Genomic DNA, 26400 nt, shown 5'->3' on the forward strand with positions numbered 1-26400 from the left:
AAAAATTCAAATTTTCGTCCAGGATAGAGGAAGATTGCTTCTATTCGAAACAATCATTTGGTTTTTGAAATCGTCTTTAGTTCCTTGGTTACAAGCAATAGTTTGAATAGTTGGCCAACCAGCCCCGATCTCCCCTACATTCGATTCTCTGACAAGACATCTCAAATAAATCGCTTGGACTTTAAACTCGTCGACTCCTCGTTAATTTGAAAATCACAGGTTGCCATCGATTTTATTCGGAGTACACTTTTATAGATGAGTCCAATGAAAGTAATTATTGCTCTTCGGGACTCGAATACGTGTCGACGCCACGACACATGGCTCGTGCGGTAATTGTTGGTGAATCACCCGTGACAAACGTCAGCTCCTATCAGGCCAGCCAGAGACGTCACACTCAGAATTCCAGGTGCTCTTGACATCTCATAACTCGCGTTTTGAGACCAATGAAAACAGGAGAGGGAGAAGGTGAAGGGATTTAGGATAGAGAGAGAGAGAGAGAGAGAGAGAGAGAGAGAGAGATTGAGAGAGAAGGGGAGGGAGAGTCTTGCAGAATGCGAATGACGAGAGCGACCACCGAGTCCCAGCTGTGAGTGACCAGGTAAACCAATATACAGTTTGGTCAACTCTGGATATCCTTGCATCCTGCGAGGAGGATACACAGCATCACGGCCCCACGTGCTGGATGTGTGGTTTGCGTTTACCGGCTGGTTCACACTACCTGCAACTTATCACGAGCCAGACCGAAACCTCAACCCATCAGATGTCCCATCCACTGTCCAAAACGATCATCATTAGAAATCTTGTCCACTGTCCTTTGATGTTGATTCCTCTTTCCTCGCATGTGTCCTCGCGACGTTACTCCAATTCCTGATGCTCCGACATCAATTCTCAACCAGTTCACAATGTCTCAGGAGAGCCTGTTCTACGTCAGAATATCAATGAAACCCATGAGCTTCCATCCAAATTGCTATTACTCCAGAAAATATCATATTATTAATAAAATTCGATGAAAAGGAGAGAACAAAAATTCGTAACAAGAGGAAAAGAAAATGGCTGCGATAAATGAGGAAGCTCCTGGGCGAAATACACACAGCAACACTCGTTCCTGGTATCTGATAATCGATTGACTTTTGCACAACTACCTGTTTGCTTTTGATCGTACGATGGGAAAAAAACTGTCGTGTATATGTGTACACTCGAGGTATGTACGTAGCATATGTACATGGGCTACACACATCTGTAATACATAAAGTTGAAATAATAGTTGAGGCAGTGGGAGAATGCAATCCTTCGATTGTATTGATAAATCGTTGAACTCTCGATGCGAATTGAATCGAAATATCGATACAGCAGCAATCCAGCATCCCCAACTTCGAATCACACCCTGCTTCCCGTCTCTCGAGTTGCACCAGGAATGCACTTTTTCTCGATTTTCTCCACTTTTCCCAACAAACCGCTCGCTGTTGTCTCGCCATTTCGCTCGGGTCTTCTTTCCCAAGCTTGTGGTTCAATTGGACCACGCGGCGCATCAATTTTATTCAATTTTTGATATCAATTGAGATGAAAATTTACGTTGAAATCATTTTATGTTAGTGAGCCAAAAATATTGTCGGAGTGTTAACTCCGTTACTTTGACGATTTAGTGGGAACAACGGAAAATTTATTTTTCGATCATCATTGCGAAGCTGAATTAGCGAAGGATTCGACAAAAGTAACGAACCAGTAGGAATGCTACGGCTAAATATTTACAAAATTTGGAACGTTACCAAGTAGGGCGACAAGTTTTGCAGTATTCATGGAAATCCGTAGAGAGCTGGTCTCGAATGAGTTACGTTGCAACTGAGTAAAGCCTGAAAAGTCTAATGTCTGACGAAAAAATGGGATAAAACTTTTCTTTACGGAGTTTCAGAGCTGAATTTAAATTAACAGTAACGAGCAGCATCTGCGAGGTAGGAGACAAAACTCTCTTCACATTCTTTCATATTATGCGAATTCATGCAGGATAAAAAAGCATGGTTTGCATTGAGAGATAAAAATAACATAACAGGCAAACCGTACGAGAAGCATCCTTACGGATACATCATACATAAGAGGAAAGGTGAAGTATGGGTTCATGGTAAAGTTCGTGATACATATAAATGTGGAAAGACGTATACGTGTATGCACCAAGGCGAAACAGCGGATTAGTGGCAGGCATAATACTCTGCGTAAGGCCGCGAGGGGCCACTCAGTTGCAACGAACCGTATTTAGCCGTTAGCTAAGCCAGTCGCGCGAAGAGCCAACGGCTCGAGAAAAGTGAATAATAATTTTAACTTTGCCAGAAACATCTACTCGAGCTGTGGAGATAGGAGTGAGAAAAATCCCAAAACGAGAATGCCAGACTTTCGCTTCTCCGACGTATTTCCTTCTGTCCTTTTCTCTTTTTCTCATTCCTCGTTTTTTTTTCTCTCTCTCTCTCTCTCTCTTTCTCTTTCTTTTTGCTACTTCGACTTTTGAAAAAAACTATGTATATTTTCTTTCTTCTTTAATTTCTGGACTCAGGCTCGACTTTCCTGTAAAACTCAGCATCCTTATCCTTACTTTTTTTTCGTCCTTACCAGTTTTATTTATCTCTTCCCTCCCCCCCCGCTCCTCGTTCTGTTCATTCTTTTTTTTTAAATGTCTTATCCTCTCTCCTTCTTAGCTTTATTACAAACGCTTCGCGAGAAACTGTCCGTTTTTCACGTTCACCACCAACGAACTCGTCCCAGTCTTCTCTCTTATTCCACCAGTTTACCCACGCGTTTCACGTCCCGAAAGAACCACGAGATAAGAGGCAAGTGCAGTGTCGACTAATTTCAAAAACTCTCCGCTTTTGAAAGTTTATATCCTCTCCCTTCTCTCCGTCTGTCTTCGTTCACTCGATCTTTAGCTCTCTTCCCTTTTTTCTCGAGTATTTTCCTTTATCCGCTATTTTATTTTTCTCCCTTTTTCGTACTCAGGCGAATGACGAAAAAGTCTAAATAAAACTACTATTCACCTCTCATCATTATACATTCATTCCGGCCCTATGTATTTCGTTTCCTTTATTTTTCAACTTTTTTCTACCCAAATCTCGTATGGCTCGTGGAGTGTCTGAGCTCCTGACTTACAGCTTCCCTTTTCGTTTTTTTCTCTCTCTCCCCCCCCCCCCCCCCCTTTCGCCCTCGGTTTCGCTCCGTCTTTTTTCCTGCACTCGTGTCAATGAATGAAAGAACTCACTTTGAAGCCTACCTGAGAAGCTTTCTCAAACAAATTTGTGTCGAAAATGAGACTCTCATGTGTCTACTTGAGAAACATCAGGAGGCTTATATTTTAGACTGAGCTTGGTTTTCGTCGTTCTCCCCGAGTCTTTTCGCTCCAAATAATCCTCACCGAAAAAAAATTCTCATTTTCTCAATTAAAATTATACTTGTATTCTCAAATTAAGCCGCATAAGGCGCTCGAAAGCAGCGAAAAACCTGTCAAACGTAGTGACAAACGTGAGCTACTTTTCCAAGTAGTCGAGCCCAAAATAGTCAGACTTTACTCTTGAAACTTGATATTTAGCGAAATAAAAAATTCATTTCTAGCTCTGATAATCAACCAACTGCAAGTTTCAAGATTGTATCAACTCCACGAGAATAAAAAAGCATCGGTAGATGCAACAGGAACTCGGGCAGTTGTTGTAAGTAGTAAAAGTAAAGAATGGGCAGGCAAGACTCGGTTCAATTTCTGATTACGAAGTTTCATTCAACATTTTCAAAGTGCCAAAGTTTTTCAAACGATCGAACGATAGAACAAAAGTTTTCCGATGACATCGTAGCTGACAGAAGCTCTTTTGCTTTTGGCAGAAAACTTAACAGACAAAGAGAGAGAGAGAGAGAGCGAGGGAGCTATCGAGATTGAGGAATTGAGTGAGATAAATCTTCCCTCGAGAGATACGCTCTGCTCGGAAGATAGCATTCTGAGCAAAGTGCCTCAGGCGTTACTGTGCAGTTGCGAACGAACGTGTTTCCTACCAAAACGTTTTACTTGTCTATATATCTTATACATTAGGTAAATACAAATGTATAATAGAGTTTACGTATTTCCAAAACAGCGTAATAAAAACGCTTCTGCCTCCAAAAATAACTTGACACCCACGTTTCAATACAAACATTGAAAATCCAATGGACAAAGCGTCCATTATTAGCCATTAAGAAAGCTAATCTGGTACTGAGTTAGTCGAAAGAAAAATGATTGTGACTAGCGTAATCGGTCCAATGATTTTGGCAAAACACTGCGACCTTGTAACCTGTGCTTCCTATACAGCTGTTATTGACAGAATTTTTCACGCGCGTTCATTTCATAATCAGTGTTGAAACGTTTGGCATTATTAAAAGATGGCAGAAATGTCGAAAAAAACAAGTTTTTATTAATTAAATCGATATTTTCTCACCCGTATTTCATATTTTATTGCAAATCCCTAGTGTGAGTTGTGTGGATCGAAACACGTAGTCTCCGGTTTCGAAAGCGCGCGATTTCACCGTTGCCATTACGAAAATAACATGTGGGTTAACCTCCCAGTAATCATTTATCGAGAAAAAAATCATTAATTGCGAACTTTATAAGTATTGAATGGATTTTACGAAAGATATTTTTCTATCACTTATGGAAGTTTCTGCAAGAACTGTTTGTCAATGCCTGCAAATTTCATATACAAAGACGGGAAAGCCACTGAAACTGTGTTAATTTGGAGAATCCATTTTAATTTTTTTTCTCACGAACAAAGTATCCTCGGGCCTTAAAATTTTGATAGGACATTGTTTATCATTCATTACTGTATTGAAATTTTTTCTATCGAAATCTCTTTGTTGATTCGATTACCAGATGAGCTTCCTTAACGTAGCTATCAAAACGTTGAATTCTCAATACGATATTGATCCCACGTACGTACTTCGCTGAATCACTGTCAACTCTGTTCGTTATTGCGTATGATGGCTCAATTTCTCACTTGCTTAAAGACGCACTTTCAACCTGGCACATTTTCCGGATCGCGAGAACATGTAACAAGCGTCAAAACTCACTGGATTGAAGTTGCCGAGAGCCTTCGCTGCGCAACATATGTTGCAATAGAAAAACTCTATAACTACAACTCCGTATTTATATAGGGGAGTCCAAAAGTCTTGTGCTCCAGATGTTTCAGTATAAGACAAAATAACTTTTTGAATTGAGTACAAGAATCTTGTTTCATGTGCATCTCCTTGATCCAAGCTCGCTTTTGATTGTCAATCATTATTTTTTCTCGACTATTGCACTGTTTTCTCAACTGGTCTGACAGGATTTAGAGACTCCTTGTGAACATAAATTCGTTTTATATATATAAACGTGTGCGGTGATTTGATGTCAGAAGATGTGTGTATATACGATAAACTCTGTACGTCTGGTACGGGATCTGCTTCTGATGGTATACAGAGCTCCTTCTGCTCCTAATACGCTACTGACAAACTTGGCGCTCGTTAAAAGTTAACCGATGCGCCGAAAGCCCTCATCTCTCAGTTTCGTATATCAAATACATGTATATATATACGTATGTGTTGTAAGAGACAGATAGGGAGAGGAACGAGTGAAAGCGCATTTTCGACTTCGACAGCTTGATCGTGAAGTGCAAGACCGGAAATCGGGGATACAATCGGCGTAAATGATGGCTTTCCCATCGTTCGTACGTGACTGATGTGTGTTTTTTCTTATAGCGAAGTTAAAAGCCGAAGATTTTTTACTAAAAAACAGGAAACCATGGCACGTGGGAAAGAGACAATTACTGAGAGAAAATTTTGCTTAAGGTTGTTGCTAAATCTTTTTAGGGGGTGGGGGGAGTAAGAGGCGAAACTTCTATGCTGATACATTGAGGGACGTCAGCAATGCCACCTTATAGATACTGAATGATTATTATTCGTTCAGATGAACAATGCGAAAATGTTCAAGTGTGCGAATGATGATATTAATTATTATTCAGAAATACGTTTATTTTAATCACTTATTCTCGGCAATGGAAAATTCCGAAGAAATAAATAAAGACAAGGTTTAGCAACGTTGCGTAATTTCTTCGTACTCAGCTGTTGAGTTGGATGTCAAAGAATTGCTCCCGTTGGTGTCGCAGTTGCAACGATGCCGCATTTCTACGCCCCAGTCTCAGTTAACCCGATATGATCGTGATCCAGTCACATATTTTCGGTGATTTCTTGCCATTTAAGACGGTAAACTATCTGTTCTTTTCAGTAAAATCATTCCACATATCGTCCTGAACCGAACTGTCGTTTTTCAAATGATTTTCTTCATTAATAAGAGTGATCTAAACAAAAAAAATTGAAGGTAACGATTCCGTCCCATTTAAACGATGCAATAAAATAACATTTTTGCTCAACTTCGACATTTAATTTCTCCAAAATAAATTTGGTAACGTCAGTTTTCCTTGAAACAGTACATTCAGGAGGTATTCATCAACAAATAGAAACATTTTTATAGACATGTATTCACCTCACGAACTTTAAGCAACAGCCTTAAAGATCAATTGTGGGATTTTTTATCCAGATTTACCGAGTTCTCTACACGTCGCTCATTATCGCTGCTCCATTCAGCATCGAATGAGTATTAACAAGATATCTCAATATTTTTCTGTTAAGGATTATAGGACGGTCCTAATTATTCCGCATTCAAGTTGCATATGAAATATTAATACACTTTTATGGACTCTCTCGAAATTCTGAACTAATTACGAGACGCAGAAACAGAATTCGGTATGTAATTAAAATCGAAGGCTTTTCAGTCTTCAATGAATCGCGTGAGTCAATATCGTCAGGTATTTCCAGTTATTATTTTCACCTATCTTTTCATCGAAATTTCCTGCATCCAAAGATCTCGTTAAAAATGTATTTTTGTTTATTCCTTTTTCTGCTGAAATTCATTAATTACTTGATGCGCAAACGTGTTGCTTGGCTTATCGCGGATCCCTTCGTCAATGCGCGAGGAACTCTGATTTTATTCGTAACATAGAAATGAGGGAAATGCATGTGACGAGAAGGATACCGGATCAGATTGATTTTAAAGGAAAATCCAGCCAAGTGGAGAATATCGGTGAATATTAGTGATAGAACGTTGAATGAAGAGACGAGAATCGACGACCAAGCATTCCGGATTACTTGCCATATTCCGCTCTTTCTCTGTGCTAGCGCCCCCCACTTCGCAAGAGAGATTCCAATTAGGTAGCGCGAGCGCGAAACGCAAATTGACGATAATTCGATAACCGATGCGGAATGGATTATTCCGATGGGAGATCCCCCAATTATTCGTTATTCGCTTATCGGCATCGAGCTCCACGCGCATCTACTGCCATTAAGCATTCTTACGTCCAACACAAGATAACATATTCCACTTTTTATCACGGGTGTACGTGTTTGGAGATCGAGCCATGTTCCAATCGCGATAACGCCTGTTTTCGTAGCAGGATTTTCCGCGGGAATGATACTTCGATGAAATTATTTGTTTCGTTGCCTCTAAATCTCAAAATTTTATCTGCTGACTCAACCATGTGCATGATCAACTGGGTCTAAGCTCGACTATAATTTCCTCTGTATTCCAACTCGATCTCGTTTTTCGCCGGTGCTTCTCGCGCTGTCAAGGCATCACGTGAGGATTTTCTACTCCGACACCTTAAGCCAAAATTCCCGAATAAATAATGTGAGACAAAAGGAGAAGAGAGATTGAATAAAAATGGGAATTGTTACGAAAATTTCTCGGAGCGCCGACATTTCGTAAAAATTCAAGTTGCGTTTGTCTGACCTTTTTGGCCATTCGTTGGAAGTTATACATCTCTCGGTTGGTTCGCCGTCGTGAAATTCAGCCGAGAATTCCACCTGTACAGCTCTTATGTTTGAGGTCCTGTGAATATATCTCACGCGACTTAACACGGTTACGTGATGTTTTTTCTTCTCTCTGTTTCTCGGTGTTCGCTGCAGTCGAAAAGTACGACGGAGAACAGCTTAATTTGACGAAAATAACGAGAAGCGAGATGGGCGCTTATCTCTGCATCGCTAAAAACGGCGTGCCACCAACAGTCAGCAAACGAATTACGGTCGAAGTGGAGTGTAAGTATTTTAACTATTTTCTGCTGTTGTTTCAATATTTCATTAGTACAACGACGTTAATTCGATGATTACGGATCTCGGAGTCACCAAAACGTAGCATTATTACGGTGCAAGTAAGGGTAGAAAACGAAATTAAATCATTTTACGTTGAACAAGCTTTCCAACGTCATCGCGGTACAGAGCCGAGAAAATGCAAAGTAATAATACTTCCTGATTACCCTGCTGAAGAGACCTTGAAGATTCTGGTTCGTGGATAAATAAATAAAACTTGAAGCAACATGAGGAGTTTATACGAAACGATTTTTCGTCCAACTTCCAACGTTTCGTTTAAGTGCAGTAGCTTTAAATTGATTTGAAACGGTGTTCGTGACGGTCTGCTGCTTTAATTTCCCAAACGTCTTGAAATGCAAGCACACAATGTTCTCCACAGCTGTTTGGCTATTTTTCAATATATACACGATTACATCGCGGTAAACGTTGAAGAAAAAGGCTCGAAGAAAAGTCCACCGGGAACAAAGACACGCAACGTTGTACTGTTTGAATTTCATCGCTGCTCTCATTGCTCGAGTGTGCCTGACGCCTATATACGTATAAATATAAACACAGAGACCGCGCAAGAGATGATGGAGAATGAGAAATAGTGGAAGACGCTTGTACAACACACTGCGGTGTAGAAATCGCTTGCAATGTCTCCAGTAGATTTTCCTCCAGTGCGAGAAAGACAGAGGAAAACTTGGGTGGCAAAGGGGACGGAGGGTTGTGGTCGGGAGAAAAATTCTAGTAGCAGACGGAGCTGAGGCCCTTGGGAAATACGCAAACCGCACGAGAGTCCCCGCGGCGTTACTGGTCATTTTTCCCTTTTATGCGTTCATTCGTTCGCGTCACTTCCTTCGCCCGTGCACTCGACCAGAATATCCACACGCACAACCTCATAAAAATGCATCGTGGGCTACGCGTGTGTGTACATACAAACGTACGTTCACATTCCGACAGTTAAAATAGCAGACGGATATACGCAGAGTGTGGAATTCCGCGCACGTGCGACGTATGTGCTCTTAGATTCTCTTATATACGCATGCATTAATTCACGTAGCTTCCGGGACTGTGTCGGTCGCCCGTCGCGTCCCTCAAACTAACCAAACTACCAACGCCGACTTCTCTGTCTTAAATCTCACCCCTCGGAGAATGTCTCTTCCGAGTTTCTCCATGACCTCAGATTCCCCGGAACAAATTTAGAGCCGCACGAATCTGGTCGGTCCATTTTAACCCAGCTCCGACGACAATTCCCAGCTTTTCCATGATTCTAACATTCTGCTTTTCCGTCATGTACAACGCACTGTGTGTGCCAGCAGGAGCTGGATGTTTATACAACAGAAAGAGGGCGAGGCACAACCGGAGGAAGCTTATACGTATATCAACACCACGCGTGTGTGTTTTCCTGTCACAGGGATCCTCCTCTGATACTGTCCTTTGAATATTTAGAAGGGGAGTACGACATATTTTATTCAAACGAGTGAGAAAGTACACAGGAGCAGTTTTCACCGGCGATCCAACGTACAGCCCCGAGCACGAGTTTCCCCAACGCCTCATCCTCCCCGCCGCTCCTCCCCCAACAAACTCGTTCGCCCGAGCGTCTTCCCATAACCCACTCTTACGTATACACTTTCAAATGCTCTATTTGTTCGCAGTTCTCGGGCGCCCGTAGCTTTCTGAAACAACATACTCCCGCGTACCTGCAAATTTCTCTCATTTCCGCTCCTAATATTCTTTTGTAACGTGAACAACGCCCCCGAATCCTGCCGCATGGTCACTGAACGTTACAATTATTCGTTCGATACGATGCAGTTATTTGCCGATGAATGCCGACGCCCTTGTGGTCAAGGAATTACCCGAGTTGCGCTCAACCAGCGGATATTTCACTCCCCAGCATCCCCACACTCCATTACCTATATCTAAATCACCCTTCCCTCTCCGTTCCAGCCCCTCCCCCTCGGCCACTGTTACACCCTGTCGTGGCATTTCGTGCAAACCGCTCGAGCTCGGCTCCCGACAAATCTGTGGATTCCCACGATGACCTCTAATTAACGCATACTTTCCCACGACCTTCAACGAAAGCAGAGCTTGTTCTCTTCACCCCTCGAATTCCATCACGGTTCTAAGCATTTCCCTTTCTTTCATATTTCAACCTCGGAATTCTTTCATAAGCCCTTTTGTATGTGCGCGAAATATTCGAACAGAAAGACTGGAATTCCGGAAACTTTATCCACATCAGCCCGCATCTTGGATCCGAAGCTTTCGTGTTCGATAATTGACACATTTATCAATCGTCCAGCAACTTGTTCAACTTTTACGATAAAAACATTGCCAGACGACAAATAATTTCACTTCCGTCTGCTATGAGTATATACACAACTTGGATGTGATATCATCTGTGATTAAATAATCATAGGATTTGCCTGTTAATGTTCTATCAATTTACACCACAGGCCAGACCAATTTTCCCGAATTGCCGACCCATCCGTGTAAGTGGAATCCCGCTCTACGCTCTCGTCATTCCAGTTATGATTGGCAAACAAAGCAAAAATCCGGTAAAACCCTTTCGGCAATGCACGCCGCTTTCCCATGATGCAACTAAAATTCGTGCGTGACCCGCCTCGCTCGCCCGAAGTTATAATCGAAATTTGGAAACGCACTTTTGGTACTGGAAACACTCCATCCTACCTAGCCGAGTGTATCCGTGGAACGTAGCAATTTACTAATTACAATATAACCTTGCCGAACTCATTTGCGTATACGAACAAGCGTCCGGTCTGTTTATACGAGATAACGAACGTACAGAAACTATTATATTTGCAACTCGAACTACTCATTTATTCACATTCAATAATTGATCGTAACGTGTTGTCCATTTATAGTCTCTCCGATGATATGGGTCCCCAATCAATTGGTCGGAGCTCCGGCCGGAACGAACGTTTCGATCGACTGTCACACCGAAGCTCATCCCCGAGCTATAAGTTATTGGAGTTTGAACAAAACCATGATTCTCCCGAATGAAAAATACTCAACGGAAACAAACCAGAATAGTTATAGGATGCATATGCGACTAACCATAAGGAATCTTGAAGCTGGTGACTTTGGAAGCTACCAATGCATCAGCAAGAATTCTCTTGGTGAAACCGAGGGTTCCGTCAGATTGTACGGTAAGAATTATCCACTTTTATTCCTAAAATTATCATCAACAGACTTTGTATCTGAATTCTCAAAGCGAGAAATGAACGAATCCAAGTTTGGTTATCACTGTCTAACATCAAATGGTGAAACGATCTAAACTGCAATAAACTATCGATGATTTCAGAGATGCCAAAGCCCTCTGCACCACCCAGAGCGACTGAGATCAAAAGCAGTGCTAACAAAGAAGGTGAGCCTGATTGTTCTATCTCTTACTCATACTCGTACCGAAATTCTTATTCCGTTCGTATAGTTTCATTGCAAGTGTGAAGTCTCTAGAAATTCGGTGTACACTATGACAAGGTCATCTGCAATCCAAACATTTCACAGCGCAGCAGTATTTTAAGACACTTCGGTAGAGGTGGTCTAGGAATAACTTTATAACCAAAGTCCCCCTGAGCCTTGAACTCTCAACTTGTCGCTTCATTTGTAACAACCAATGACAGAATAGCCACCATGAAGGATACGAGACATCGGCTCTTACGGTTGTTTCCACGAGTGATGAGATCAGTGCGGAAGAGACATAACCAAGCAAGATTGGAATGCTAAACATTCGGGGAATCTTAGATACGTTCCCCTGAGCCTCAACGCCCCAACTCCGTGATAAAGTTTTGTCATGCCATTCGCATTGTTCACGCGACCCGAAGAGACAGAACGATAGTCTTGGGATACTAGTTCCACACAGTTGGAGAAGCAACAAAACCTCTATCTCCAGTGAGGCACGATTTCCTTATTCACAAAGTATGTGTACCTCATATATGTACACGTTGATTCTATAGAGTTAGGATTGTAGAGAAACAGGGGGGGGAGGGGGGGGGGGGGGGGGAGAGTCTAGGAATAAATTTGGTGGAATTCCTAGGTCATGTCTCGAAGGTTTTCGCGTTTGTAGCGTCATATATCGCGTATAGCGCAACCAAGGGAGAAGCCTAAGAGAAAGCACAACACGGTGTGTCTACCAGAGTGAGGCTGTGTACGTGCAATAGCCGAGGTAGCGTGTAAAGGGTACGGGGTGGAAGCAAGCCATTCCCCAGGCCATTGCCAGAGGAGAGCCATCCCCGCAGCGAAACCAATCTTAATACGCTGCATTATTAACGCGGCTGCACCACGGGCTAACACCAGCAAACCTACTGTCGAGGGAGAAGCAGGATGTAGCACGACTAGCAACAGCAGCAGCCTCCACCCCTGGTAGCACTTCCTAGCATCACACCAGCCACCACCCAGTTCTCCATGCCACGGGTATTACCGCGTTATACCGGCTTCCAGCAGCGTCTTACAATTTTGCACGACTTTCACCATCCAGCACAGCTCCATCCCGATCCTACCCTACTACCTTTCGACTTTCCAACCGCGCTCTTCCCGGATAACGCAGTGAGCTGCAGTTTTCACCCAGCCAGCTTCTACGAGCCCCGGCCCGAACGTTGCCACTGATACTGCTGTTGCTCTTGGCTGCACACTCATTATTCTTTCAAGCGAATGTCCCAGTGGAAACCAGGGACGAGGGTAAGAGTGCACCAGAGAACGGAATGGGTGGAAGAGCAAAAAACTGTGAAGCCGGACAGGTAAAGAGGACAGGATCCGGCGTCCCGACGACGCGGTTGCCACGTTACCCTCTACTTTTTATGGATGCCTACGATCGTTGCATCGGACCGCTACAGAAGATATGCCTCGGCTATCCGTTGCTCCCCGCCTTCCCAACGAGACGCACACTTCGCTTTCTCTTGTGATACCCTTTTTTCTCCTCAACCTTTTAATATTAGAGTTCAAACTTTCGAATGCGCAGACGATGCTAGACTTCAGGTTTCCTCTACTATACGAACTGCTTCACGAGCTTGGAAATTGTTTCGGAATTTCGATTATTTTCTTACGTGTTGCCAATCCGGATGAAAGTTGAGTGGGTATATTCGATGGAATTTTTATATCGAGCAGCATATTTGCTCAGTGGGAAACAACACGCTAACACAAAAGGCATGAGACAGGATACCGGATAACATTTGTAACCCCTTCAGAATCTTAAACACCGGTCTTCAGAAAATTCAAACATTTCTAAGCCTGGCCACCACTTAAAATTTCTGTCTGAAGAACCGACGTGAGTGAAGAAACAACCTCCTCAGAGAATAAACGGGACAATGTAGTGGCGCTCCCAGAGCAACATTTCTGCTACGGTTCTCAAGAAACTCTGTCTATTACAGCGGTCTCTATGTGGTATGATGGTGGTAGAGCTGTTTTCGTTGCTTTCATTGTAGCAGAGTCAGCGGAATTAACTGTAAACACTGACAGAACCTTTAGGGTGAGGGTGGTAAATATACATATAGGTAAGTGTATACGACTTGTATATTTACTTGCGGACTCAAGGAAGTCAGTTGACCTGGGCAATACGCGGCTCTCTCAACGTTGACCACATATGAGCTCAAGTGCACGTGACTCCAAGGTTTATCCTTGCTGCTTGGTATGTCCTTGTTGTAATCTCATTCTCCACGAATCTCTCTCCATGAGTTCTCGTACTCTGAGAGTTTCTCTGTTTCCGTATCCAACTTGGGAAGAGGTACATGCTGGGAAATTCTCTGATCTCTCTCACCTCAATATTCCGTGAAAGATTTCCATTGTTTAACCAACCTCGCGGGTCGTACGGAAACCTACACCCGGTTTCACATCGTCGCGTAGCCTAACTGGATGACCTAATTAACTACATTTAAAATTCAATTACGTGCTAAACTCGCTGGATTGTTGGATGGCAAGGCCACGCTAAATCCAAAAGGCACAGCAATGCATTGTGCAAATGAACCAACACATTGTTTCACCTACGGATGTACATCTGTGAAAATTTCATCCCGTTCGTGTGGCTGACTTCTCCATGTATTTGTGGTCGTGTTTGTACACGGTGCCTCCATTGTCGTTATCTACCAGAGAAATCGACACGGGTTGAGACTCCGGAGCAGCCAATTTAGTTTCCGTATCGACTCGCCCTATTTCACCATTTCATTTTCTCTTCTCGTTCTTTCCTCTTCTCGTTGCTTTTCTTTTCCTGTGGCAAATTAGACTCCTCTCGGACGGGATTCTAAAAGTGGATCCGATAAGCGGCTCGATGAGCAAAACATATGGAAAAATGGGCCCTCTGCATATCTACTATTCCAATCATAATTCATAACTGCTCTGTCCGAAGCAAGATCGACATACGATACAGCGTTACGTCATGCCTGTAAGATTGCAGGTGCTTTAGCAACTGAACTCACATCGAGACCTCCCCCCGTACCAGCTGGGGAGCCGCATCAATGATGAATATAGAATTTTAAACTGAGCAATAAGATTGACGATATTGAACCTCGAAGCTCCCGAAGCTAGTCGAAAAATCAGGAAATACGAATCTCTGAATCATGATCGTCGTTATATATATTCATACATCAAACTGAACGATCCTCTCCATACGAAGAACATTTTCATAAACGTTGATGGAACTTTTCGTCAAGTTGCTTCTCCCACTGGTGATAACAGTGAACCTCGGCGACCTTTCTGTTAGCACATCCGGTATCATTCGGTAGTGGATTATATTTCGTAACTCGGCGAATAGCGAGGTCCACGATCCCAACCCCGACACGTCCAGAACTGGTCCGTATGGTGTAATTTCCCATTTCACATATACCATCCAGAGCAAACTCCGGGGTTCCGTCGTCGTCGTACCCGTTGCACACTCGACGTAGGTCGGCCGTTATACGTTATAGCCAAATGAATCGGTCGCGCTGGGGCCCGGAGGTGTATCGTTGCACTTCCAGCGCCGTTGGTGCGAAGCATATTGCAGTTGCGCACCGATGTGCTGCTCCGCTGGCGGATACTCTGTTCTATATATGATCACTCGCTCTCCTAGTGCAGTTTATCGTATATACTGGACGAGTGGCCGAATTATTCCGCAGGGAGTACAGTGTTTAATAATGAGTCAGTGGCCCCCCGGGACACCCATCGATCCTCCCCAAGCCTTAATTAATTATCACCCAAATGATATCCAACGTTTCGCCTGCACGACTACAACTTACTGCTACATTGCGTGTTCAACATATACAGGCCTTCTTCATTTATACGAATATACACAGAGGCACATGCGTGTGTGGCTGAGAAATATCTTGGTATTTGTGAATAGTAAATTAGTGGTACGTGCGAATACCTTAAGAGAGCTTTCTCAAGCCGAGGCAACTTTGTACACGTCACGTACGAGCCCTAAACTATAATATCTAGTGCAACAAGGAACTTCAACGATTAAGTATTCGTTCGTTAATATTGGAGGGTCGAAAAGCCAGATATGAGCTGGAGAGACTTGCTTTTGTTCACAACGAAATATAAGAAGGTCCCAATGTGAATAAAACTTGGCATCCTTGCATCGTGGCATAATTGAACGAATGAAACAAAAAGTAGCCATATCGCATCGCCTCTGTTTCCATCTGGAAGAAACATCGTAACCGAAGTTTCTTTGCGTTTAAAGATTCAAACAATCCGCGGAGAATTCTGGGTTTTCAAATTTATTATTACTCTCGAGAACGCCTAAATCTCCCGTTTGCACAAAGCTTTTCAAATAAAATCCAACGTTGCTGGGAATAAAAACGAAGTGTTTTGGTTTGGGTTTGAATCTCTTTGCGCATTCGGCACCACCAATGCCCAATATATTGCCTGATACTATCTTGAGCATTGTGAAATAACCGGTGACTTATTGTGCCGCGACACCTCATCCAAAAAGTAAGAAAAGAGGCAGCCTCGAGTGTCTCTCCAGCTCGAGGCACATAAAACGAGGATACGTTTGGAGTCGTCCGTGATCCTCGAAACGGAATAGGTAGCGCAATTGTTCCCTGTTTATAGGCCACTCTCGTAGAGGTTTGCACAGCAGTGAGGAAGATTGAAAAGAAAAAGTCTTATGTGGGCATCCGTCTCACTCGAGAGGAGACACCACGTAAGGGTCGTTGTTGGAATGGCAATACGGATGGCGCACTTGATATAAGGGACACCGAAAGACCCGGAATATTGTGAAGAGGAAGCGTATGTTAACTCTCGTGTGTACAGAAGGCTGGAACCAACCCTCAAAACTTGTAAACAAACCTCATCGGGTTGGGAAGAACGGGAGAAAGAGGGAGACGGAGAAAGAGAGAGAGGGCCAGAGAAACTAAGGGGCTCGGGTGAAATATGGGCTAAGTGTGATTGCCCAAGCTTCGTGTGGGAACCGAGTATAATATATTCACATACTCTTAGCATACAGACAGGTCCCAGAGGCCATATTGTTCTAAAGCCCTGTATCCGCGCCCCTCGCATCTTCCGCAGCATCCCTTCCATCCCCTCGCCAATATCCAGTAGCCACAACGTCATCTCGGAAGTAAGAGAGAGAGGGAGAGAGTCGAAAGGGACGGAAAAAGGTACGTGGGGAACGGAGGAAGGAAGGGATATAGTCGCGTGGCAAGCCACTAGCGAGCGTTGCGAAACAAAGTTTGCGACCGTATTTAAAGTTTTATTCGGAAACTTTTTAGTGTCTTGCCCATCCCCATGTGCTGTGCTTGTCTCGGCCAGCCTTCCTGCACACCACCGCCAAGCATTCTCATCCTTTTTGATATACTTGTATACTTTCAATTCACAAGGGCACATCTGACGTTTAGTCAAATACACAAAGAGCCTTTTTATCGTTAGCCTATCGACACGAGCATCTCTTAAAGTTTTTCCACGAGAGGCTTCACCAACATTGTATCATCTCCCTGGATCCAGGCTCCTTCACATCTCAAAAGCTCACGACCCCTTCGACACTCTCTTCCTTCAGTAGTTTACGATGCTACGGAAGATCCAGTCATGAAAATCAATGAAGACGAAATCGGTTTTTTCTCCCCATGTCAACTACGAATGTATCAACGTGAAACTCGAGCCCAGGAAATAGACTTTTGGCCCCCCAGCGTTAACGATAAAGCAATTCTGGACCTTGTTTCAATAGCTTTAGTAAAATCGGCCTCCGTGTTGCCTCGAATACTAATTGACCTTCACCAACGATTCGTTCTTCGAGAGAATATAGTGAGAAGACTAAAAATAATGGTGATGTTCATGAAGCATTCTTATTCCGTGCTCCTGGAGTTTCCATTCTTTTTGAGTTAAGAAAAAACCTAATGGACTACTCGTGCCATAGCATCTGAAAGTTTAAGTAGACCGAGAATGAGAACATCACCATATTTTCTTGTCTCCTTGTATGTAGAGAGCACCACCTGATGTGTCTGTACGTATAAAGATGTTAACTCCATACGCTTGTATACGTACAAAACTGGTATACTGCAGTACATGTCCGCTTGAAGCTCCATGGAATTACAAAGCGTTAGGTGAAAGGCTGCTTGATGAAAAAAGAACACGGCCAAAAAAACAATCATAACAAAAGACCAGCGGCGAGAGCCCGCTCACAGAACTTTAAGAAGTGAACACCGAGGTGTAGTCGTAAGAGAACGTGCTTCGAGGGCACAAGTGACAAGTTTTTCATCGCTTGTAAGGGGGAAAGATAAAATGGAAAGAGAGCGAGGTAAAAAGGGTGAAAAAGGGAGAGAGAAAGAGAGTGGATGTTGCGTGAGTTAACTAAACTTCAAAAAGAGAGACACAAAAAATGGGAGATCGAAAGGAAGCAGCAAATATGTAAATGTGTGAATAGACAGTCCTCTTACCGGATGTCCTGAAAGTAAATCGCACTCAAGCATCCTTGAATTGACATATTCCCAGAAGAAAAGCTTTTCCTCATTTTTCCGCAACGCTCAACCGTTCCCGTGATAGTAGCAAATTAGTCACAGCCAATCCGGTGCCTTGACATAAAAATCTACGTCTCAGTACGTCTCCCACTTCAAACTCTTCATCGTCGGCGTTCCAGATTGGCCGGTCCCCAATAACCATCTCAACACACTCCATCAGGGGAGAAAATGAATAAACACTTGCCCTTCAGGAATTCACGGCTCGGATGAAAAATCTTAAACTTAAGTTCTGAGACACTGTATCATTGTATAGATAAGGGATTGCCTGCGTGGTGTAACGTCCACAGGGCCCTTGTTGAACACGGAGTGGAACTACACCCAGGCTGTGAATACAAAATTATCGCCTTTGAAACTTTCAATCTACCGTGTAAACAGTCTGCTCTATACCGTTGGGAGTTTACGAGACGTTGGCTTGTGACGTCGCCTCCATCCACCTGCTGGTTGATGCAAGCAGGGAACCGCGGGGGTGCCGGTTCGAGTCACGCATTATTACCAGCAAAGTATGTGCATTCAAAATTTCACATCGCGTTAAGTCGCTCGCGATCGAAGCATACCTCGTGCGTCCCGAGTGGCTCAAGACTCTCGAGAATTTATACTGAGATATACCATTATTATGTGAAAATTCGTACACCTAAAGCTTACATGCATACATGATGTGTCGACATTAACGATGGTTATTGAGAACAGCGTCAATAACGTTTTTCCCCGGCAACTCCTGGCTTTCGAATGATTATTTCAAATTCCCTCTACTGGGACAGCTTTTATGATGCAGTGTAACGAATATGAATTTTCATTGAGCACTTGGGCTACGTTACTTTTTACTCATTCCAGGAAACTGTTTTTTTTCGGACTCTCATGATACTTCATATTTCCCGTGACTGCAAAAACCTTTCGGCAAGTTTAAATCCCCCATTAATATTCTCTATGAGGCAGTAACTATACGAAAAATAGAGTGACTAGAATATTCTGTTGTCCCACTGTAATTAGATGTCATTATTAAATGTAGTTTTCAGCCTAGTGGAAAGTAGATTTTCCTCATGCTATTTATGGCTTATCGTTTATATGCAATGAGAAAAAAAGGACGACGATGCAACTATCGTTTTCAATTATACGTGCAAACCTTTTTGTGTTAAACGAAGCGATCCTCGGTTATCTCTTGCCTCTCTTCGCTCTCGAAGAGTGAGAAAAATTAGAGTGTGAAAAGCCTGTGTGCGGTTGCATTCAACATCGCTCAATCGAATATCGATCATTGTTCGTTCTCGTTCCCTTTTGCCTTAATGGTACACACGTTTATCTCTCGAGCGCACTTGTCTTCGAACAATAGCACGTACATGCTTGCACTTGGAGTTCACGATGCATTCATTTATGTCACTTGATTTTTGCGTATGTTACTCACACCGGAAAATCCGGAAAACTTGAGAGGATTTCAATGAGAGATTCGCCTCCCATCGTGCTCGAGTTCATTCCATCTTTGTCGGGCCGTATATTGGCTTCGTCTCACTTTATCTCCCTCCATCTCTGTCTTGTCATTCTCGCGCAACAAGTGCGCGCTGAACTTGGCCGGTTTGTGGGACTTCTGCTGTTTGGCGCCTCGTACAATCTGCTCTCCACTCTCTCTCCCTCTCTCGCGCGCCCTTCTCTTCCTCCCTTCTTCTCTTATTTCTCTCTCCGCCCTTTTCTCCGACATGGTTTAATGCTTATACAGGTCTCGCAGTAGTTATGGCATTCATGATCGAACGTTTTCCCGGGCGTTCAACCGTAAATTCTCTTATTACTCCCGCTCACCCGCCCGACCCCTCGACCATCTCCACATTACTGTACGACCCTTAATTGGCACAGACTTCCTGGATCACTGCAAGTACTTGTGGAATTTAATGATCAGACAAATGCTTCGATGTTGTATGACATTGCGATGTTCAACAATCCGCTATTCCGGGTATAACCCGATGGCCTCTGCGACATTTTATTGGCGTTGAATTATTTATCGAATTAAATTCATCGGGAATAATCATAGAAAAAGTAAGGTAAATTAATGAATTTTCAGAAGAGTTTTGAATTCCGGATAAAAATTGATGTTGGATTGGAAGCAAAAATTTTCTTTTTTTTACTTGGATGTTCGTAATTTTATGATTAAAAAAAGTGTTAATTCACGACAATATACTTTTCACTCCCTTCAACAAGTTACGGAGAGCTGTCCCATTCCACTAATCACTAAATTCATTTTCTCAAGTCTAAATCGATATTCTTGTGAAGCTACCTCGTTCAAAAGCCCTTGATGAAAAGGCGGTTAAGACGATACCCTTATCCTCCCAATCGGTGTTTAATAATGGCACGAAGCTCTCCTATCGAAATTGAAAGCTTCAGAGTGAAGCCATTTCTCGAAGGATCGTAGGGCGAAGAAGAAATCCTATTTTCCTTTAATTGTGTCATTTGATCACGGTTCGACTGTTTTTATAACACTGAAAGGGACAATTATTTGGGATATTACATGAAATAATATTTTTTTTTCACTTTATGATGTAGCTTAAAATCGGTGATGAAACATGAGAAGCAGCTTGAATTAGAAAATTCGTGCTTAGACAATTTTCAGGCAACGAAAAAACAGCTTTTAAAATTCTTTCACATAAAAGTCATCGCGATATGGCGCAGCAGACTTTTGTATGGTGTGGAATAGTGCAGTGCATGGTTTTAACAATCAAAAAACGAATATGAAAAGAATAAAAAACGTAACAAGATAAATAATCTTTCAACACTTGAAAAATTGGAAAATCAATATCTCGAAAACAAAAAAAAAAACATTTCTTCGTAACTCCTGAAACCTTCTGGTAGATGAGGTCCTGATATATATTTTCAGGACGTCAGCAAAGCACGACCCAACCACCGAAAAGGCTTACGACCATCTGGCCAGCCCCGTACAACCCTTACTATACGAAAAGGACAGAGAAACCACCATCGAACGAGAAGAAAATCGAGAGAGCGGAGCAGAAGCCAAGGGGTCACAGTACAGGTGAGATTTCCGAAAAATCCTTTTCCCCTTAACCCTTTTCTTCTCTCCTAAATATTTTACGAATGTGGAAAGTCATTTAAAAACAACGGCATCCTCGTGCTTTTTCCTTACCGAATGTTTCCGTATGCTATTCGATCTTCCCTGACCACTCACAGGCTTATCTTTCGGAAACGAAATCGTTGCGCTACACTATTCTGCACCATGCACTGTCGTTAAATATCACCCGACCCAGCCCACCGCCGTATCATTTCGCATTTTCGAGTCTCCCCTTATAGGAGCCATCGTAGGTAGGTAAAGAACACTGATTCGCTCTGTTGCCTCATCTCTGGCATTTTCATCAATATTTTCCATTTTCCAGGCAGATTATAACAAGGTGAGATAAATCGCACTAATGCGCGAGAAGAAGGAAAATTCGTGTAGTACGTTTAGTGTCTCTCGCAGTACTTTCATTCAGCTTGTCCAAATTTTTCCCCGTATATCAGGTCCAAATTTTTCTTTTATGCCATGAATTTCGTAGATTAATTATTCAACCGTTGTGCCTCGATTCTATCGTGGGATGGAAAATGGAAATGAAGTTTTCCCACAATTTCGTATTTAACCGGTCTGTTGTTGAAACCGTTTTTATGCAATTTATTTTAATCTCGTGAATTGCAATTTATATTTATTTAATGCATTCGTATAAAATAATGAAATTAAAAAATAATTGAATATCAAATAAGCATAACGAATTTATAAATTAGCTGATTCAACTGCTCAATAAAACCTCCTCAAATGTCAAACCATCACGAAATCATTGGCAAACGTAAATTTTTACGAATTCAGTCCAATCAATTTTCAAAAATTTCCACTTCCGCGTATGGCGATGCGCGTTGATCACTGGAAAAAGAAACCTCAAAATTTTGGATGCTGCGGAAATATAAAATAGAATTAAAGTATCACGATCATCGTTTCAGGGAGAGCATCAAGTCTAGTGACGAATTGAGGGAGGGTGAGTTGAATCCGTAAGCACGTATAAACACATTGATACAAAGAGGAAAAAGATCTCGAAGGGCGAGTCTCACGTGACATAACTTAACGTGTTCAATCGTCCGAATTGGGCAATTTGGTATCGTAGCAATCAATATAAATACAGTTAGGTTATGGGTGAGAATGCAACAAGGGGAGATAGTTGGAGTCCATTGGTGAGCGTAGGTTGATCTTCGTTCGCGATAAATCTTGGAGACGTGCCCAGAGCAGCAAAGGTCCAGACTCTATATAGAAAGAAGGTTATATATTCGTCTTCGTGTATTTCGCTACATGGACAAATACATGAGCCTGTTTTATATATATTATGTAATAAAAGAGTAACAAGTCGAACGGAGCGAAGGTTAGGTGGCGTGACGGATGTAAAAGTGCGCTCCGTCCAATTTTCCAGGCAATACGGGGTGCATTAAAAGTGCAGTCCTGCACGATCCACGAGCTGCATTCCTTCGTAAGCTGCACATGTAAACACACATATATATACGTAAGCCGAGAGTTTCGAAATAAAGGAAAAATATATGCTGTACATGCGTTTTTTCTGCTATATTGTGCATGATTGTTGGGCACAGTAGAAGGATCGTTTCACTTTTACAGCGTTCGGCATGTCTCTTCTCGGCCCCTTGAGCATCCCTTTCGAGACTATCCTCGAAATATCTAATCTAATAAAATAGTAATAAGAAATAAAGTACAAACGTGCGTCGTATAGATTTGTACATTTGTACCCATGTACGAGGGGCAAATAAAAACAAAGTAAAGGAGCAGCAACGAAAAAACATTTGTACACTCGTGTACACGAGTGCTTTAGAAATACATGATTCCTCGTTGAGCTCGAAGTCAAAAGGGCGCTTATTCGGAAGCTTCGCCACCCTTCCCGTGACGCTTTGGTCCCAAGATCAACGTGCGCCACGCGAAGATGCTTTGTTCAACTTCCTACGCCCTCCGGGGCTCGAGGCAAGACAGGAGAAACGGCCAAACAGCACGAGCCTTAACTCCCCTCCACCTTAAAACTTTTCTTACGAGTGTCCGAGCCACACGGAAGTCCCCCATACGATTCCTAACTCTCTGTTCCTGCGTTCGGTTTCGTGTTGTAAACTCCCCATGAAATACAGACACAGCGAAGCGATGCTGAAGCCAAGAGCAAAGCGGGGGTGAAACACATACGTCGTAAAATTCGTACGTACGACAGTTCGTACGTTTTCCTCGTGCGCTAAGTGTGTACGAAATGCTCTTGACGACGACGCACGGCGACGAATCACACGAGCTTGTGAGAGTGTCTCAGCCCTACTGAGTGTAAAATAATTTATGCACGCTTCTGCGTCTAGATTCTACTCGTTGCACTTTCGACAAGTCGCTTACAACTTTCCTCCTCGGATTAAGCGTCACGTAAATGCGTAGTTAGTAACACCTCAGGCCTGTTTTGCATTACTTTTCTCTACACATTGTCTCGCGTACGTTTGTCCCATAATTTACCTTAATGGAGTCTGAAAATTGTTTATGCGAAGGTACGCCAAATATCAAGATAGGGAGCTGCGCGTTTCTCAGACTTTGCATCGTGCTGATTCGAGCTCATTAACTCGAGATTTTTTTATTATTATTTTGGCTGCTTTTAATAGGAGAGAGAATAGTAGTTCGATCTGCTGCTGTTCTGCTTTTATGCAAGTCGGTATTGTTTCACCATGCTTTCAATTATTCACCAGGTTCGAATTATTTAAATATCGTACAGAAAAGTGAGTTGGAAATAAAATAATAACAATAAATTCCGTTGTTTCATAATTCACAATAACGAAACGAGAATAACTAGAGACCTTCTGAATTTCATTCTCATTGAATATAGAGTAAGCCTCATCGATAACTTTGTCATACTAGAAAAACTTTTATTACTAAAGTTTCGTGAATATATTTCGCGAAAGTGAATTCACACGAGAAAGAGAATATTTACTAGTTTGAATATAAAAATGAGAAATTTGCAGGGCCGGCAAAAGGAGAAACATCGATAATACGTTTTTCCCTTTTTTTTTCCTTTTTCAATACACTTTTTTTCATCCACCCGTTCCCCTTATCCATTTCCCAGTCCACGTGACCCCAACCAATTGCAGGTATAAAGATTGGTGATCGAGGTTTGCTCCCTACCCGCGCGCTCGATGACTTCCGAATCGACAAAACAATTTTGGCTCACCTCGAGCCCACACTCGCTGCCCCCCTTCCCTATTGAATAATGTAAACGTACCGTGACAAATATTGCATGTGCATATGGGGAGAAAGGAATCGGGAGCACAATCAAACGTGAAACGTCACAGATTGATTTTGTATACGGGGAAAAAAGATCATTTATCCGATAATTGCTTTTGGATTAAAAAGAAACGAATGATTGGAAATCGCCTGAAGGAATTGAGGAAATTTCGTTGGAAAATAAATTTTCAGATAGAATTCATCCTCGTGCATTTTCAGTCCAGAGAAACAAATTTGATTTTCAACACCAAATGTTTTGAAAGAATTTCAAAGAAAAAACGTTTACGACGAAACGAAAGAAAAAAAGTATCTAACTTTATTTTCCACATCAATGTAGAAATTCCATTAATTCTTTGTAAATTTGAGGTTCTATTTCCTGCTGTTCGATATTTTTCGCTCATATTGTGGCCACGAAACGATTGTTTCTGATACAATCTGTGCATTATGCAACCAGGTTTCAAAGGAAGAGAGAGAGAGAACGAGGAGAGAGGTCAAATGAAAAAGAGAAACGAAGAAGAACGAGGTGAATTACGAAGGGGTTGAAAGAGCGACCGAGAGCTGTATTTATGCAGCGTTGAGCCATTAACCTAACTGCATATATGTATATGATTCCTGTTTCGATAACGGAGAATGCGAGTAACCCATCAAGGCAATCGTACCGAGCAGCAAATATGAACCGGTCTCTCCTCGTATCAGCCAGCACGTTGAATGAGAATTCTCCCTGCAACCCCTCGGCCTGAAATATGCATGGCGATTCCTTACTACGTTTAGTCGTAGAAAATTACGTAGGAACAGCACGCGCATTCGTATACTTGCCCCTTGTTTCCGGAAATCGAGATAGAGGGACTCGAGAAGGGAGAACCAAAAGAGAGAGAGAGAGAGAGAGGAGACACGGACCGAAGACCGAAAGCGAAAGCACGAACATAGTGGCGATGAAGAGAAGCAAGTAGTACGTACCCTATTAATATTAACTGCGACCCCTCGAGCATTATCCTTGAGCTTTGGTGAGACGTTTGTGCCCGAGAGGGAATAAGATCGCGTATAAATGAGAACGAGAAGAACCAAGAGCCCCGCAACACCGAAAGACCCCCGAATTGTTTATCCAGCTCCGACGAAACATCATTCCACCCTCTCGCACGTCTTCTTCTGAAAATATATCCATTACGGAAATGAAAATATAATGTGCCGAGCTTCCGAAATAATACTTGGAGAAAGCCCCGGTCTGATTTTTTCTTAACCCGTAGACATACACTCCCTTTGAGGTCGCACACTTACGACAGTGGTGCAAATTTGCACTCGGACTTTCCAAAACTTTTTATTTCGTTCACGAGTGTATGGAATTAATCTTACAACGAGACTTCTTAGGGGCAACAATTGCTTAGTAATCGATAACGATCATTTAAAAAATTGAAAAATCAAGTTTTATTACAGAAAAGTGGTGTGGCCAAATTGAATAAAGGAATTTTTAAATTCTACACGGAGAAAACGGATTCGTTTTTTATAGTGAGGAATACATTTTTTTTTTCAAGAATTTTGAAAGTACTCGGGCACCGAATACAAACAGCATAGTATTTTTTGAATTTTGCCATTTTTCGTCCCTTCAATTCTAAACAGTTTTATGTGGGTAGCAAAAAGTGATGCACGTGAGTCTATATTTCGTTTTATTTTTTAGTGTCATTCATCATGTCAAACTAGCACTCACTGATAAGTGGAAATGTATTGTAAATCACAAATTGTGACGGTCAGCATAGTAAATTCTATAATAAATACACGAATGTACACCGAGTACGTGAGACATTTTACCATACACATAGTTTTTTTCAGGGATGCCCGAGCATACTTTACAATATAAACATTCGAAGTGACTGAAAACATTTTTTACTGTGCTTATAGAGAAAACCACTCTCGAGTCTTTTGAATAAAAGGTGTGGGTATTGGTATTTTTACTATGGTGGACAGAAAAATTCTTATTTCTGGGCTTCGAATTAATGCTGCAATCCAGGACGTTTATACTGTTCCAGAAATATTCCTAGTACTTTATTCTTCTAGAAT

The 26400-nt window shown here is 42.3% G+C and overlaps 1 protein-coding gene across 1 annotated transcript in view; it reads left to right on the plus strand.

Moving 5' to 3' along the window:
* Positions 1-26400, plus strand: part of LOC122414602 (lachesin-like) — a 213661-nt gene that overhangs the window by 171193 nt on the left and 16068 nt on the right. The window contains exons 6-9 of the mRNA XM_043426032.1: positions 7996-8124; positions 11040-11324; positions 11480-11542; positions 20947-21099. Coding sequence (XP_043281967.1) covers positions 7996-8124; positions 11040-11324; positions 11480-11542; positions 20947-21099 — 630 coding nt within the window. The remainder of the gene's footprint in view (positions 1-7995; positions 8125-11039; positions 11325-11479; positions 11543-20946; positions 21100-26400) is intronic.

This window comes from Venturia canescens, chromosome 8 (genome assembly GCF_019457755.1).
Source record: "Venturia canescens isolate UGA chromosome 8, ASM1945775v1, whole genome shotgun sequence".
In the NCBI taxonomy this organism is placed as follows: Eukaryota; Metazoa; Arthropoda; class Insecta; order Hymenoptera; family Ichneumonidae; genus Venturia; species Venturia canescens.